Source organism: Asterias amurensis, chromosome 21 (genome assembly GCF_032118995.1).
Source record: "Asterias amurensis chromosome 21, ASM3211899v1".
NCBI classification, from domain to species: domain Eukaryota; kingdom Metazoa; phylum Echinodermata; class Asteroidea; order Forcipulatida; family Asteriidae; genus Asterias; species Asterias amurensis.
In genome coordinates, this window is record NC_092668.1 from 10,955,048 (window position 1) to 10,973,124 (window position 18,077).

At 40.9% G+C, this 18,077-nt stretch overlaps 1 protein-coding gene across 2 annotated transcripts in view; it reads left to right on the top strand.

Annotated features, from left to right (window-relative positions):
• LOC139952788 (extracellular matrix organizing protein FRAS1-like) overlaps window positions 1-18,077 on the top strand; it is a 167,253-nt gene that overhangs the window by 111,524 nt on the left and 37,652 nt on the right. For both annotated transcript variants that reach the window (XR_011787911.1, XM_071952003.1), the window contains exons 16-28: window positions 3,213-3,353; window positions 4,141-4,281; window positions 5,637-5,810; window positions 6,798-6,938; window positions 7,669-7,812; window positions 11,631-11,792; window positions 12,596-12,739; window positions 13,180-13,323; window positions 13,633-13,773; window positions 14,099-14,239; window positions 14,816-14,956; window positions 15,635-16,314; window positions 17,108-17,267. Coding sequence is in view for 1 of the 2 variants with exons in the window: in XM_071952003.1 (XP_071808104.1) it covers window positions 3,213-3,353; window positions 4,141-4,281; window positions 5,637-5,810; window positions 6,798-6,938; window positions 7,669-7,812; window positions 11,631-11,792; window positions 12,596-12,739; window positions 13,180-13,323; window positions 13,633-13,773; window positions 14,099-14,239; window positions 14,816-14,956; window positions 15,635-16,314; window positions 17,108-17,267 (2,454 nt within the window). In the remaining variant the exon portion in view is untranslated. The remainder of the gene's footprint in view (window positions 1-3,212; window positions 3,354-4,140; window positions 4,282-5,636; window positions 5,811-6,797; window positions 6,939-7,668; window positions 7,813-11,630; window positions 11,793-12,595; window positions 12,740-13,179; window positions 13,324-13,632; window positions 13,774-14,098; window positions 14,240-14,815; window positions 14,957-15,634; window positions 16,315-17,107; window positions 17,268-18,077) is intronic.

The window sequence follows — 18,077 nt, forward strand, 5'->3', positions numbered from 1 at the left end:
ATGTTAACCTTTGTTTGACCTACATGTACATGTATCTTAGACTGTTGTCAATCCTTGTTAGTCACGGTACCAATTGTACTTTTCCTGGCAAAACCCTGCTCCCAAACCAATGTCTTGTACCTCAATGCTCTTCAACAAACTCACAGGAAGTACATCATCAAATGCGACAGGTACCAGTCTGTTTATGTTTTTTTTTGTTCGCTTCGCGTAAAGTTTCCCTTCCCCTCAGAGCCCATTATCATGGCTCTGCTTACCGTAAGCAAAGAATCGTTGCTTGGGGAGGCAGGGAATTCTACGTCTTATGTCAAGCCAATTTCACGGGTAAGCAGGGAATTTTAGCTTACTCAACGTTACTAGACATTCTGCGCTTACACAGCTAGCGCAGAAATGTTATGCTTGTCGTGCAAGCAGAGAATGGGGAAGCCGTAAGCGCTTAATTCGGCGGTAAGCAGAGCCGTGAAACTGAGCCCTGGTTAGTCCGTCCCCCTTAATTGTGTTGACATCATCCCACTGAACTGTTTGTAGATGTGTTTTGATCAGGAATCCAAACATACAGTGTCTGGTGATGGCCCTTTATTTAGACCTAGAAGGCAGAACGGTGTAGACAGGATGTTACCTTCCTAGTAGATTGACTCACATTGTCGTAATTACTCACAGTCAGACAGACAGACAGACAGTCCGCTGGGGGGGATGGTCTTGTCTGTGCCTTCCTCCTCCTTCGAGAAGTCATTGTCATTGCCCCCCCCCCTCCCCTCTCAATGCTAGATCAGTATATAAGAATGCTAACGAGATAAGACAAGCTGTTAATTTGTTTTACCCCCTCGCTTGACCTCGCCCTGAGGTTAGGGTCGGGATAGTGGAGAGACGTCAGCCCTTGGGTGACTGATATGTGATGGAATTTGAATACAATGTACTGACATGAGAAATGTCCTAACAAATGTCTTTTACCTCAGGCCATGTCTGAACCTACGGCTAGGGCTACAGATAGATTTTCTACGTCATCATGCGTTGAGGTATAGGACATCCTTAGCAACACCCTTAGCAACAGTCATAGCCATAGCTGAAGACGCTAAAATTCAGATAAGACCTAGTGCGCCATGCTCTTCGGAAAGACACTCCTGGTGCATAGAAAACAGGAACTCTGCTAATAATGGCACTTTAAAGACACTGGACACTATTGGTTATTGTCAAAGACAAGTCGTATCACTTGGTGTATTTTAACATATATGCATGAAATAACAAAACAAAATTTGAGGTTGTCGAAGTTTCAAGATAATAATGAAAGAAAAAACACCCTTGTCACACAAAGTCATGTGGTTTCAGATGCTTGATTTCGAGACCTCAAGTTCTAAACTTGAGGTCTCGAAATCAAATTCTCGAAAACTACATTACTTCAGAGGGAGCCGTTTCTCACAATGTATTATACTATCAACCTTTCCCCGTTACTTGTTACCAAGAAAGGTTTTATGGTAAGAACTATTTTTAGTAGTTACCAATAGTGTCCACTGCCTTTAAAATGCCCATTTTAGAGTTAGAGAGAGTGCCTACTAGTCTGAGGTTCAGTGGAAGAGCATAGAGTTTGGTTTGAACGACGGTTTAATGCTCTGTGTCGTATTTTTACTCTTTTGTTGCTCAATATGTGGGATGCTCATGTTTTTCCTGGGATCGAACTGTTATTGGACTGTGTGAATGTTATAATCGCAAATTAATAAGTAATGGCCTGAGGTTTTGACGCTAGCATAGTCTTTCTCAAATCTTTTTATAATCTTAAGAAATCCATTTTAGAGGGAGTATGAGAAATGTCTCACTTTTACTTTCAAAACATGACTACAATGTACATGACCTTCCCAGCAACAGTTCATGTCCCCCCCATACATTATGACTGGTGATAAATGTCTACCCACCCCACGGTTATCTCCATGGTAACTAATGTAAGACATGTTGCAGTCACTTCCCTTATCCTGTAACCCCCGGTGCACCGTGTCCCCCCACCCCAAGTCCAGTAAGACTCACATGATGGGTGTAGCGTTTTCCTCTGTCGGGAAACCATTTTTGAATTCCTAGCTATACGGGTTATCATGTTCCGTCTTCATGTTCAGGCAGTGTTATCAATATTTTCTGTCTAGACTAGCAATGATAAGTGCACTGAGTGTAATACATGGTGGCGAATCAAGAAAACTTTGTGCACCGTGACATGACTTGTCTAGGGGTGAAATTTGATTACAGAAACGACGGATTTGGAAACACTCCTTTGGGTTTGGGTTTTTGGTCTGTGAATGTTCTGTTGTCGGTTGTCGAGTCGACCATGAGGAGTGGGTGTGTCTGGGCGTGTCAATGAGTAGACGTATGTTTCCCAAATGTCTGCCTCGTTGTGACAGCTGAGGGCGCTATTCGCAGACAGATTACATGTTTGTTACTTAAAGCGAGAGAAAAACAAAACAAGAAGAGTTTATCTAGGGTGCATGTAGGCGTTAATTATATTCATATACTAACAAGTTATAGGTTCATTACTATAGTTGTATAATATTTGGAATAGTCTTCCTGTGCATATTCCCTAGGCTAGTTCTTTACCCTGTTTTGATAAGGGAATAAACGGGTAGCGACGAGTTCTTCAATGTAGGTTTAAAGCCAGCAGGGTCGGCGGTCGTGTGATAAAGGCCCGAGCCGAAGGCGAGGGCCTTTATCGCAAGGTTTTAAACGGGCGTTGAAGAACAAGTCACTACTCTTTTATTCCCATTCATAAATGCCCTTTTGTTAAAAAACGTAAACAAATACAGTTATAGACACTTTAACAATTGAAAATTCAAGATTTGAAATATTTTTTCCCAAAACTTTGTGAAGAATCTGTTTGAGGCGCGCGGGTTGTGTGTACGCACGCGCGCTTAGATTACGCGCTGATAGCTATGATTTGCGCGTTCCGCGTGATAATCTTGCGCGTCTGACACTCCAGCTCAGCTCAGTGTGCATAAACAGAGCTCCAGTGTGCATTAACAAAAGGTTTATGCACACCCACGTGACGCGCTCTCAACCAATAGGAGAAGAGAAACTGTCTGGGGTATTTATAAATTCTCTGTTTAAAACTCATTTGTTTGAAGCTGCTTATTTGATTATTTTCTTTATGCTCTAAGAGGCTTGTGCATTAGGCGTTTTACAAATGTCTTCATTATTATTATTATAACAATCACAATTCTCTTCTCTGTTCTATCCTACAGCCTGCGATCCATCTTGTTTATCCTGTCACTATGACAACCCTCGCTGCGTCTCCTGTCAGAGTGGTCAACTGTTAGAGGATGGACTCTGTGTGCCTCAGTGTAGTGCAGGATTCTTCCAAGGGAGTGACTCGCATTGCGAAGGTAAGAGGTTCAGGCTTTTAGCTTTTCAGCGTTTCCACTGTTTTCGTTGTTTTGGGTTTCACTGCAAAACCATTGCCAATTCAATTATTTGGTTGCCGTTCTTTCTCTGTGACATATTTTGATACTCCCTTCTATCAGCTGTGTCTGAGATCAATGCATAACGGACATTATCTTCCAGTACGCGCTAATCCACCAATCAGAAGCTGCAACTACTAGGGTGATAAAAACATTTATGCTATGACCTCTGTTTTATATCCTACTTCCTCTGTTTTTATTACACAGTGCGTATTGTGAAAGGTCATTTTGTCACGTTCCGTATACGGACAGTGCAAAAATTACATTCTAAACTTTGTGTGCGTGAAATAACGCTCTGAAATTTTAAATTTTGCACGTTACAATTGAGACTGGAAGATAAGTTTGTTATCACACGCGCGCTCGTGAAATACAAAAAAGTATAGCGCGTCTGCGTCCCATATCCATATGGCCTTGTTGGATATGGGACGCAGAAGCGCTATATTTTTTCTTATTCCACTCGTGCTTGTGTGATAACTTAAAATATTTTGATTTAATTCTGGGGAAATCTGTGCTGGGTGGCACAGGGAATTTTGCTCAGAGTGCTGGGCGAAAATGTTGAGTTCTGGGCACCGCCCACCGTGGCCAATATGTTGGTAATACTAGTGTGAATAAGTCAGCCGAAGTTTCCCAAGAGTTTCCAGGGAAACTCTCATCTTGTGTGAAAAGGGTTTAGAAATTCTAACAACATATCTTATTTGGTTGCTACCACCAGCTTGCCACAACACATGCCTGTTCTGCAGGGGTCCCAGTATCTATGAGTGTATGGCGTGTGAACCGCCATACTTCCTACAAGATGGACAGTGTCTTTATAATTGCTCCAATGGCTTCTTTGATGAGGAATACGTCTGCAGAGGTGAGTGTCAAGTCTAGAGGAAATCAAACAAATGTTATTTCTAGCAGTAGGCTATCCTTGGATCAATTTCTTTAAGGCAGTGGACACTATTGGTAATTGTCAAAGACTAGCCTTCACAGTTGGTGTATATCAACATATGCATAAAATAAAAAACCTGTGAAAATTTGAGCTCAATCGGTCATTGAACTTGCGAGACAATAATGAAAGAAAAACACCCTTGTCATACAAAGTTTTGTGCGTTTAGATGGTTTATTTCGAGACCTCATGTTCTAAATCTGAGGTCTCAAAATCAAATTAGTGGAAAATTACATCTTGCTCGAAAACTATGGCACTTCAGAGGGAGCCGTTTCTCACAATGTTTTATACCATCAACCTCTCCCCATTACTCGTCACCAAGTAAGGTTTTATGCTAATAATGATTTTGTGTAATTACCAACAGTGTCCACTGCCTTTAAATTAAAGCTCATTTAGCATTTGATCAGCTCATTTTGATCCACTAAGGTAGAGTGTAAATAAGCAGGACAGTTTTTTAAATTAGATAGTCTCCCAAATTTCTAAGTCTACTATGCGACAGTAGAATAAAAAGCAGGACCTAGTTCCCGAAGAACAAAATCTGCTCAGCAATGTACATATAGATAGGATTTGAAACTTTGCATGGTGGAAATAAGATATAGAAGAGTTCGCTGTAACACCATGTTATGACTATCTCTAAATGAGTTGGGATGGTTCTGAAAAGAATCGTTGGATTAACTCGACGTTTCGATCAGTATGCTCTGATCGTCTTCTGGAGAATGCTGAACTCTGATGCTGCATGCTGCTTAAGTACTGGGCGGCGGATTAGCTTGGTGATGCACGAAGGCGGGAAATACAGGCGGGAAGTTGAACTCGATGATGCGTGGTGAAACCTGCTGTGGAGCCTTGGGTAGTGTGTGTGGGGGGGGGGGGGGAGGTGGCTCATATACACATGGTTTTACTGCAAACCAAATATACATTGAGACATCACCAAGCAATGCCTAAAAAACTATACAGATTGATCCATCAACAACCAGGCAAGAAAGAAGGTTATAACACATCTAAAGATAAAACAAGGGTGAAAGTCAAACCGATTTTGATGTAAGCACGGACTTCCCTGGTACAGTAAGCGCCAATTCTTTGCTTACAGTAAGCAGAGCCATGAAATTGAGCCCAGATGCAAGACAGAATATCCATAGATAAAACAAGGGTGATGTTCTCAATTGGACAATGACCTCCAAACATTTATAACACAGACTATATAGAAAACAACCCCTTATAATCTTGTGTGTATTGAGACCTGTCTGAACCTCACTTGACTCTCTCCTCTACCTGCCCTGTAGCATGTCACCCAAGCTGTCGGACCTGTCTAGGACCCAACGAGTCTGAGTGCCTATCCTGTCGAGACGCTTATCAGGTCGTCCAGGGTAGACCTCCCTTCTATGGACTCATCAGCGGCTCATGCACTGATCAATGCCAAGAGAGCTTCTATAATGATGTATGGGGCGTATGCATACGTAAGTAGCACCAGAAGTAGCTTGGGGTTCTAGCAGAAGTGCGTAAAGTTTTTCCAGAAGTGCCCGGAGTTTGTCAAGATTGAGAAGATGAAATCAAGGGCAACGAACTTTCATATTAATTTCTGCATTAGTTAACATGTACAATACTTCATTCACTTAGTCAAATCCATGCATACCTGCCAACTGTCCTGGTTTTCCCGGAACAGTCCCGGTTTCTAAGTTTTGAAGACCCTAAAAATCAGGACTGTCCCGATTTCTCAACTTTCCTGATTTTATTTTTGAAAAAGTAAAAAGAATTACTGGTGAACACCTGAAAACTAGTTGTATCTTAGAGTAATACAATGGTTCCTTGTCACAATAAATGAGGGGTACGGTGGTAAAATCCATGTTTTAAAGTTTGAAAAATGGTTTGACAAGTCTTGATTTGCGCGATATTTAATGTGGCCGCAATCGCCCGCGAATATATTAACTCAAGCACTGGTGCTGCTATTTGCGACAAAAAAAAAAAACGGTCCAGATTTGTATCTTTTCTGGGATACCAATGTTGGCAGGTATTTCAGATTTTTCAAATATGACTTCATGTTTGAGGGACATATTTCAAATATTTCATTAAAAAAAGTTGTCTCTGGTAGGAACTAAGTTTTGAGGCTAAAATTTACCTTTTTGGGTTTATATTCATATCAATCCTGTATTGACCCCTTGCACGCACGTCACACGCTGCGACCGTACCTTGCTCGCCATTTTGGTGGTCAAAAGGTTACGTGTAAACGATGCGTTCCCTAAAATAAGCACTTCAACGAATATCGTACAGTTACTTTGCCCACCAGAATGGCGGTTCCAAGATTATTCTGACAATGACGTCTGGTGAATGGGTCAATAATACCTTTAAAAAGAAGGATGCAGTTGCTAACATAAGATTTATGTTTTTTTCAACACCCCCTTTTGAGGTAGTGTTACTAATTTTAGCCTTCTCTCTTTGTTTTATAGCGTGTAATCCAACATGCCTGACGTGTACCGGTGATTCCATAGACAGCTGTACATCATGTCGGTCACCGTTGCTGCTTAGGAATGGACGATGTGATAAGCAGTGCATGGAGGGACAGTACTCTGAGAGATCAGTGTGTCTAGGTAAGTCTGATGTTACAGTAGAGGTTTTTTCATTTAATTTCATTTTGGTTTTATTAAAAATACCAAGCAACAAGAAAGGCAAAGTATTCAGTTTACAAAAAAGTGACATCAATTGGAATGAATTGGAATGAATTAGATATAAAACATAAAGGCCTTTACAATTAAAAATTCTAAATTCCACAAATTCTATAAATTCAAGAAAAAGTGGTTTGATAGATAACCAATGATCTTCAAGTATGCTCTTGTTTGGTGAACTTAAGGGGATGATTTACAGCTTTGGAAAGCAAACAATCAAGGAAAACTTGGCTCAATTTTTTTGTAATCAAGAAACTTCGGTGCTTTGCACCCTTGGGTTTAAGTGCTTCGACCACAAGAATTTAGTACAAAGGGCTGTAAGAATTCTTTGACAAGTTCTGTGCTTAGGACCAACAGAATTATGGGTGTTTAAACGAAGTAGAGTTCTACCTTTTGACAACTTCAAACTTGCGGGTGTTGTAAATGCAATTTATGATATGATAGTTATCTGAAACAAAGTCAAGACTATTATTTAAAAATTATTATATTTTCTGCTACTGATGGTTTCTTGACCTGATGACTTTGTAAAAGTCATAGTTTCACTAGAATTACATGTACATTTTATTCTTTGACTTTTAAATCCATCAAATTTTACGATTATTTGTTGTTCTTTCTACAATCCTAAAATCTTGTTATGATTTTCTTCCTGGGGCAGATTGCCATCCAAGTTGTCGCTCGTGCTTCGGTCCGGATACCAACCAATGCCTTTCCTGCCACGTTGGGGACCAGCTGCAGCAGGGTACCTGCCAAACAGGTTGCCCTGGCTCCCAGTTCCCTGGTGACCTCGGGACGTGTCAAAGTAAGTCCATCAACAAGGGATGAGAAAATTTAGCCTTTTTTTAGTGAGTTGTTTGTTTTGTTAAGATGATAATCCGTCAAGGGAACTCGGCAAACTCCCACAGGGGGATATAAACGCCAAGCTGGCAACAGCCAATCTCTCTCATACAAACATTGGTTTAACGTCTATGATTATGAACTGCACAAATCAAGAAATTGTTATTCAGTAACTAGACGACAATATTTATTCTAGTCATTGTGCAATCAGCGGTTAGCTGGGGGATTCGAACCCACAACCTTGGGATTGCAAGTCCTGCAGTCTGACCACTTGACCAAAGTGACATGGGTTAATAACAATAATAATAGTAACAATAATAATTCAAACTTATCAAGTGCACAAATCTATCAAAGTGCTCATGCCGCTAAATACAAACAATAACATACACATGTTTGAAAACCAAAATTGATTTTTAAGTGTCGTAAATACGACCACGTCACACCACTTCTCCATCAACTTCACTGGCTCCCAGTCCATCAACGTATTGTTTTCAAGATTCTCACCATTGTATACGAATGTCTTCACCATACCGCTCCTTCATATCTCACCTGTCTCATCAAGATTTACCAACCTGGAAGACCTGGCCTTTGCTCTGGTTCAGACAGTACACTTCTTGGCTGTTCCAAAGGTGCATTGCACTGCTGGGGATCGTGCTTTTTACGCACATGCTCCGCGCCTTTGGAACCGTCTCCCTCATCAAATTCGTTCCGCGGAGTCACTCGCAGTTTTCAAGAAACATCTCAAAACTTTCCTGTTGAATGAATCATTGCTTTGGCTGTTTTCCCATTATATAACATAATATAACAATCTCAATCTAGACTGTTTAAAAAGGAATATCAATTCCTACCTTCAGCTCCCCTGAGTTGTTTCATCTTAGATATGTTCTTCATGTAGCCCCTTACCAAGAGTGGCATTAAGCCTCGTTTGGGGCAAACTTGCATGAAACACAATTTTGTTCAAAGACACTGGACACTATTGGTAATTGTTAAAGACCAGTCTTCTCACTTTGTGTACCTCAACATATGCATAAAATAACAAACATGTGAAAATTTGAGCTCAATTGGTCGTCAAAGTTGTGAGGTCACAATGAAAGAAAAAACACCACTGTTAACGAAGTTGTGTGCTTTCATATGCTTGATTTTGAGACCTCAAACTCTAAACTTGAGGTCTCAAAATCCAATTCGTGGAAAATTACTTCTTTCTCAGAAACTACGTTACTTCAGAGGGAGTCTTTTCTCACAATGTTTTATACTAGCTCTCCATTGCTTGTTACCAAGTAAGGTTTTATGCTCACAATTATTTTGAGTAATTACTAATAGTGTCCACTGTCTTTAATGAAAGAATCTCTTTTTAAGAGAGTTGTCCTGTAGTTCAAGTTTATGGAAGTAAGAGGTAAGTCGCTGAACTATATTTAGGGGAAGGGAAAGAGACATTCAGTCAGTTTGTTTGAGGGAAAGATCGCACAGACAAACAGGTTAGGGAAAAAAGGAGTTTTGTCTTGTTTAGTTCTACATTATAGCTTGAGGAACTGGAAGTGACAAGTAAGGTGATGAAAGAAAAGATGGGGTGGAGTTAAGACTGCGTCTGATAAACACTCTTTAATTATTAAAGGAAACATCGGATAAAATAAAGGAGGTCATGCGTGCATGCCTCATAGGATCCTGCGGTAGTGGAAGTGTTCGGAATTAGAAATTGACTGAGAAACTCACGAGACTAGATCAATCGGATGTCACAGAAGTCTACGGGTGTTTATTAAAGGAAGCATCACATAAACCCTCGCCAAGCCATGCGTGTAACACCTTGGGGTGTATCGTGGTTGGAGGCGTTCCCTAGCTGAAGCCCATCACCGAAGCCTGTTGTATTTCTGTCCTCGCCCACTCCCCTGCAATGATTGAGTCAGATGTTGTGACTAGACACTGGTCGTGGTTGGGTGCAGTGGGGTATGACTGTGGTGCTCTGATTTCCTGGTGGAGTGAAGGGGAGGGTAGAGTTGGTGTGTAGGGGAGGTGTTGGGGTTTGGGATAGGACAAGGAAGGGTTCAAGTTTACAATGTGAGGTATTCTGAGTACCATCTGAAGTCTAAGTATGATTAGAATTGTTGTTACTTTTTAAAAATTTAAACACAATTATTTTTAAATAAGATTTTGTCTAATCTCACAAGGCTCGATCGCACTTCAAGGTGAGGGCTACTCTAAACTGATTTGGGCTGTCCACCCCAATCGAATTTTCAGCAGGGTCACAATGCCACCTACTTTTGGGGCTGAAACAGGGTTACCCCCTTCAGGTCGGCATGGGTATCATCCACTATAGGAGCCTGACTGGTAGAGCAGAATGCACTACCTCCCCAACCCAATTATGGTTAAGTGCCTTGCTTAAGTGCCATAACTTGGAATCAAACCTATTCTGTACTTGCTAGAGACGCCAGGGGCCAATTTCATAGAGCTGCTTAGCACAAACATTTGCTAAGCATGAAATTTCTTCCTCGAAACCCCCCCCCCCAAAAAAAAAACAAAAAACAAAAAACAAACAGGATTTCCATCAAGTTTTCCACATGATTTTCAGGATAAGCTAACAGCAATTAAATACCAGTAACAAGCAATATGCAACAAAAAGAAATTTGGTTGGTAAACCTGTTTTTAACAAGGAAGAAATTTCATGTTAAGCAAATTTTCGTGCTTACATGCAACAGCTCTATGAAATTGGGCCCTGATCTCTGGTTCGGAGAGCTAAACAGCTTGCCCACAAATTGCCACATTATTGGTCTGTCTTATAAGAATGACATTATTAAGATGGAATTTGTCACCCTAACGTCCATACTTGACAGAATCCAGTGAGACTTAAAGGTCACGCATCCCCAGAGACAATTCTTTAATTTACATCTTAATGAATAGGATGTTGAGATAAGTGGGTTATTAAGGGGTTCTGCGGACAGATGACTGGCCTTTTGATTCTAGAACGAGATTAGTGAGATGGTGTCAAGGGACTGGAGAGATTAACAGAAGGATTATGAGATTAGTCCTACAAGGATTAATGTTACAAGATGACATCTGATGATGAAACCAAGCGACTATGACCCGATTAAAATCAATTGGCCGAGCGGTCAAGCACACTGGACTCAATTTTACAGAGATGCGCAAGCAGACAATACTGCTTAAAAATTCCCTGCTAAGCAATACTGAGCAGGATACCAGTGTATCCTAGTGTACATGTTACCTGGAATTTTAGCTGGTAACCTTATACTTGTTAGCATAATTTTGTTTTGCTTAGTGTATTTTTGTGCTTAAGCAGATATATGAAATTGGGCCCTGGTGTTGCTTGAGTGTGGGTTCATGTCCCGGTCATGGCTCTTGTGTCCTTGGGCAAGACGCTAAACCATAATAGCCCATTTGCACAAGCAAACAGAGGACAGTTTATAATAAAACCAACCTGCCAAGATAGATGCCAGGTGTTTATGATCTCTATAGACCGTTCCAAGTGTGCAAGTGTTGCATCCTGCCTGTGGCTGCGCTGGTATTACAGGGTCGCAGAACCGCAATGTTTTGTTCATGAGAGCATGGCAAAGTCATCGTCTTTTAAACTTGTTTGCAATTCTTTTAAAGTATTCCTTTTTTTTTTAAAAGTAAAGCATCGCACTTTCTTGACCCAGAAATGGTGGCGCAGCCGACGGCGGTGTAAAGCACTTGCCCGTGCGGGCTAAAATGGAACGGTCTATATCAACATCCAGTTTGTTATACACACTCTCAGTATTGTAACTGTTTGATGATTTGTTTTTCCTTCAACAGATTGTAACTCTGAGTGTGGTACATGCTTTGCCTCAGTGGAAGGTGTAGGAAGTAGTATGTGTACACAGTGTGTAGACAGCAGTGTGTTTCCACTCGGTGATACATGCGTGTCAGAGTGTGGAGCCGGCTACTTCTTAGATGTGGCTTCCTCCATGTGTAAAGGTCAGTATAGAACCCTTGTGTTAACCGCAATCTTTTATGTAACGTGCATGCGCGAAAGGCTATCATTGGCTGATAGTTGTTCCAGTGCGTATGCACGTGCACTTTTCATTGATGGTGGTTGATGACATGTTCAATCCATCTATACGTGTGGCAATCCATCTATACGTGTGGCTCTAAATCTACTCATACTCAAAATGGATTTTTAAAAAGGGATAGATGTTTTGTACCTGCAGGAGTCATTTTATTTATCCAAATTGTTAGAAGTTATTTATTCAAGAAGTACAATAATTTAGCAGTGACAAAAGAGCAGTGTGTAAAGCAGTTCTTATTTATTTCAGTGCTGAGAAATTTCAGACCTTTGTTTGAGTTTGCCTGATGAAAAAAAAAAGTAGCTGAAGTATTTTCTAAACATAAAAAATGTCAAAGCTCCTTGAAATATATTTGCATGGATTATAATAAGGTTAAAATTCCATCTTTTCAACTTGATGTTTGGATCCTGGTTCTAGATATTTGTGTCAGTAATGATTTTCACCCCTGGTCGTTGTCTATGGAACTTATTGGTATCTGTTGACTTGGCAGTTTTGTAAGACCTTGTGATGGTTCTTTTGTCACTACATTCACATTTTGTTATTTCCACCATCAACGTCAAAAAGATCCTGGTATAAAAAGCCCACAGTGATACAAAAAAAGTATTTCAAGCCTCAGTCTGATTCCCCTACTCTAGTGTAATAGAAACCTAACATGGCCGCTGAGTGGTTTATAAAGTTGAATGATAATCTAGTACCTAAACTTCTTTTTCATAGCGTGTCACATATCATGTCGGACCTGTAATGGCCTTGGTGTGTTTGACTGCTCTTCTTGTTACTCTGGTGCCGTACTAACCCACAATGGTCTCTGCTCCTCAAAGTGTTATGGTGGTTACTATGACGATGGTGGCATCTGCAAAGGTGAGTACAGGAAGACACTTCACTATAATTGCTTATTTTTATCCAGGGGTATAAATGGGTACCCGTGAGGGTAGAGGTTGATACTGTGTTTAAAAAATCATATGAAACACCACGGCAGCCCAGGCTGTATACTCCCCATTGAGCTGAGAAAAATTAAAGGAATGTAATTGGCCCAATATTCCCGTTATCACGAGTTCGCATATTATGAGGTTCCGGTTAAAATTATGTTTTTGCTTACACACTGCACACAGTTATCCACTGTATTGCATTATCCTTATCTGTGTATACGTGCGGTCACTATTTCATGCATATAACAAGATATAACAAGGAAAGTGGGATAGTCTGGAGGACCATTTATTAACGAGAGTCGACTGTAGTTATTATTGTTATTATTGTGGAAGTTTATAACTGATAACTTTGTTATCCGTCATTTTGAACAGGTTGCCATGAGAATTGTCTGGAGTGTGAAAGCCCCTTTGAGTGTTTAGTCTGCCGTAACCCTAACGACGTCTTACAGTTTGGAGAATGTTCACCGTACTGTGCTGATCAGTACTATCTGGATCCAGTCACCAGACTATGCAGAGGTTGGTCACACTGAACAGTCATAAAAAAGTACTTGTTTGTTTTGAATAGCTCCCTCTCTTGACTGGATAAGGTCAGGTCATGTTTAATAACTTCTAACTGTGTTTATATTGCACTTTGAAACATTGCCACTCAATCTCCTTGAAAGATTACAGGGATGTTATTGGCCCTATGACCAGGGCACTAATGTAAAGAGCATTGATACGGTTATTGTGAAATGGGCTTTATAAGAATTTGTTGTTGTTGTTATTGTTATTATTACTACAGGAGACACTGTTCTATTGACTGTTTTTATGTTTGTTACGTGACAGAGTGTGACTGGAGTTGTAACGCTTGTAGCGGTCCCACAGCCAGTGACTGTACTCGGTGTATGGAGAGTCTCATGCTGAAAGACGGATCGTGTGTCTCCGCTTGTGAGGAAGGCTATTACGAGTATGTTGGAGAATGCAAAGGTCAGGGGTCAAATGTTTGCTCATTTTGACTTGCATTTAGAGTTACTAAATTACAAATTTTAGTCTCATCGGCAGAAACAAAATTAATTGATTACTTATGCAGTTCTTTTAATCCATCAGAAACACTAAAACATAAACCTGTAACCTGTTTCTGTTAAGCAATAGTTTTCTGTGCTTAGCAAGTCTTTGTGCTCACAGGCTTTATGAAATTGGGCCCTGCTGATCAGAAACACAAGAGCTTGACTCCGTTGCTCTGAACCGCTCGGCTACGGCATCTGGTAATATCTTAGTAATTAAAGCTCAATCTCTTTCTTTATTGTATCAGAATGTGGTGAGGATTGTAAGACCTGTAGTAGTCCAGGGGTGTGTATGTCATGCCAGCCTCCTCAGCTCCTACTGGGGGATGAGTGCGTCTCTAACTGTGGGATCACGTACTACAGCGACTACACTAGACATGTCTGCAGAGGTAAGCAATTGAGTCGATCTGAAAAACCAATCAGAGCAGTGACTGACGCTAGCATAACATAACATAATTATTACAATTTATAAAGTACTATTCAATCAAGATCATAACGCACTAGAAAGAAAATTAAACTGGAAAAAGGTGAGTCCTTAGAACTCTGGTAATATCCAAGCGAGTAATGTCAAGAGTGGACCGAAGAAATCGTGGAGGAGTGTGAAGTGACAGTAAATTGGAAATATATTTATGAGTAGTTTTCTTCAAGCATTTAAAAACAAGAAAAAAAATCTTATAATTAATTTGCTTTCTAATCGGTAGCCAATGAAGTTCCGTAAGTGATGGGGTAATATGTTCTTTCAAGGGTGTGGAACTTAACAAGCTGCACTATTTTGTCATATTTGAACTCGTACAATATTCCTCTGAAACCTCTGAATCCCTAAAAAGAGACCATTATCTCAAACACTCTTCAGTTGGTACTGAAGTCATTGGCACAGCAACTGCGATTCTAAACCTATTCTTGATTTGAGAGACTTTAATATTGTCACTTAACAAAAACAAAACTGATTTTGTGTTTGTCCCCAGAGTGTCCGTGGAGCTGTCTAGAGTGTAGTACACCAGACCAATGCAGTAACTGTGCCTCAGGATCTTATCTACTTCAGGGTAGCTGTGTCTTAGAGTGTCCCTCCGGCTACTTCCCAGACCCCATCATCAATCTATGTGAAGGTGAGTCCCGTTAACCTAAGCCTAGATTTTTGGATTTTTCTAACAGCCTCCAATAGTTTCCTATGACGTTTGAGGTTTACAGCAAGGCCCAATAGACCGTTCCATTAAGCTCCTCTCCAGTGCGTATTGACCAATCACAACCCATTCGACACTATAAATTCTGACATGTGTGTGTGTATGCTTGGCGCGCACGACAGAGTTGTGCAGAATGGCATTGGAGAGGCAAACCAGTTCTTGCTCACACGTGTGCTGTGGGCGGAGCCTAATCAATCAGTGTGTTGCATGGCTCTGCTTATTGCCAATTGTTTTGCTTGTGATCACCATTCTCCGCTTAGCGCCAAATGTTTGCACTAGCTGTGTGAGCTCAAATTGCCTAGTAAGTGCACAAGCAAAAAGTCCCTGCTAACCTGTGAAATACACTAGCTTAAATGCGGAGTTCCATGCTTCTGTAAGTGCGGATTCTTTACTTATGGTAAGCAGAGACATGAAGTTGGGCCTTGGTCTCTTGTCTCTGGGTGAAGTGTAATGAATGAGCTCCTAAAATGTGTGAATCAATCCTACCCGAGACCATCATTGAGTTTTTTAAAAGAATTTCAAATCCAACGCGTCTTAAATTTAATCGACCAATACTTAAAATCCAACATGTACATTTACCAAACCCTTTGTTTCAATTCCCAGCCAATCTGTACCCTCCGTCTCTCTACATCAATGGTTCCTTGAACAGTGACATCGGCGGCACGACCATCCTGGACACTTCGTTCTTCACGGCCTACGACCACGACACCGCCAGCCACAACCTCATCATCTACCTGATGAGCTCACCCACCAACGGAGAGCTCATCAAGATCGAGAGGGGCGTTGATATTACCTTGAGATCCGGGGACTTCTTCACCTTCCCGCAGTTTGAAGAAGGGAGTGTCCGCTTCGTCCACAACCGGAAGGAGGACCTGATGGGGTTCTTCACGGTGAAAGTCAACGACCGCCAGTTCGACTCGCCAACCGAGGACATTAGCATCATCGTTGTTTCGCCGATGCCGCCGTACGTGACCCGCAACCGACCTCTCATTGTGGAGGAGGGAGAGATGGGAAGTATCGCCTCTGATTTAAACTTGCATATTCGCGATGACGACAACCCGGAAATGGTGACGATAACGGCTATTGAGGGGCCGCGCCACGGTCGACTGTTGAAGTTCCCCGACAGGTCGCGGCTGAAGACCTTTCCGTTGAATGACCTGATCGCTGGGAATATCCGCTACGTTCATGACGGGAGTGAGACACAGTTTGATGCGGTTGTCTTCCAAGTGACGGATGGACACAATGTCATCAATGTTCTCTTCTATATTCAGATTAATCCAAATGTAAGTAAACCTGAAATTTTTTTTCTCGTAATGATTTCAAACCAAACCCTATCTGAATGAAAATAGAATTGAGCAGCATGCCCATTGTTGTTTTTGTCCTGTCATTCTCTGAGCACTTTGCAACCTCAGGAAAAGACGCTATATAAATGGTGTTACTATTACTGTTATTAAAGACCCTTTGCAATTGAGGAGCAAATCTTGATTTCACCAAAGGCAGTGTCGCATCTTACGATGAGTTTTGTACTGTTGTCATTTTCAAAGTAAAGACGCTTACATGCCGTAACTAAAGCTCAGTTCATACTTCCTACAAATTTGAAGTTACAAATTTGAAGTCACAAATTCGCAACGAATAATTCGCACCAGTTGACTTGTGCTGAACTCCTGCGAAACATTCTTTGCGAAAACAGCCTTGAGATTTCAAAATTCGTATCGCAATCGCATTCACAGGAAGTATGAATTGGGGTTTACCCTTTATATTGAAGCTAGAAACACCGACCTTCATGTACTGAGCCATATGTGTCACAAAGCCGGGTTCTCCCAAATCCAAACTAGAGAAAATTGTTGCTGGACGGATCTGAACCCCAAACATTCCAACGCTCGTAAGGCTTCCCATACAGAATTACCTCAGTTACTATGAAAGAAATAACTTGAAACCCTGTTTATACTTCCATATATGGTCAATGACATAGGGCATAGCCCAAACTTATGTTATAGCTATGTTTCATGTACTAAACCAAATATTACCATAAATACAGAGCCCTCTTGTGACCACATGTATGTTTATTTTTTTCAGGATAACAAAGGCCCCATTCTGATCAACAACGTCTTAATGCGCGTCAGAGAAGGTGAATTAATACCAATCACCTCAGATCATCTCAAAGCATTCGACGTGGACTCTCCGAATAATGAACTTATGTATACACTCACCCCTCCCAATGGTAACCCTCGAAGTGGTAAGTTTTCAACTAAGGCCGTGTCCGAATTGGCGAATTTGGCTACAGCTACGGCTAGATCAGCGCGTCTGTCAGTGTTGAAGAATGGCAGACGCGCGCGCCCTAGCCGAAGCTGTAGCCAAAGTCGCCAATTTGGACACGGCCTAACTCTTGTTCCCAAACTCATAGAACTGTCCATCAGTCAAATAACAATAAAAAAATTATAAATAGTGGCTTCTTTGTAGCGCTCAGATCCGTCACTCAGTGATGCTCAAGGCATTACAACATTCAGTATTTTTCTGCAAGGTATGTGGGACTGCCTTTGAATATTTCAATGTCATTTCATTTGTGTCCCCTCATCGGAATTTTGTTGTATTGCTCTTAAACCATTTTGATGTATAGACTTGCTTTTTTTACGTATATCATTTTAGGTGTGTTTTTCTGTGTATGTCTTTGCTTGTTTGCCTTTTTAAATTGTTTAGTGACTTGTATTATCTTCTGTGCTTTTTTATATGCCCCCTCTTGCCTTAATGTATTTTTAGGGTTTTAGGAGACATACGCCTTTTGGCAACAGTTATTTTTTTTAACTTTTATGCTCTCCTGGGCACCCCACTGTTGTTTTACTTTGTTTTCTTAAATATTTTTAATTTATGTATATGTAATTGTGATTGCCCGAATAAATATTATTATTATTATTATTAAGACCTCTTTTTTACATGTAGCATGTTATGGTTGACAAGGTGCTGTGGTGCAATATGCAGCCAATCAAACCAGGAACCCCTTCTCTTTTGGATAAAGTGCACTGGGTTCTTTTATGTACATATGGGATCA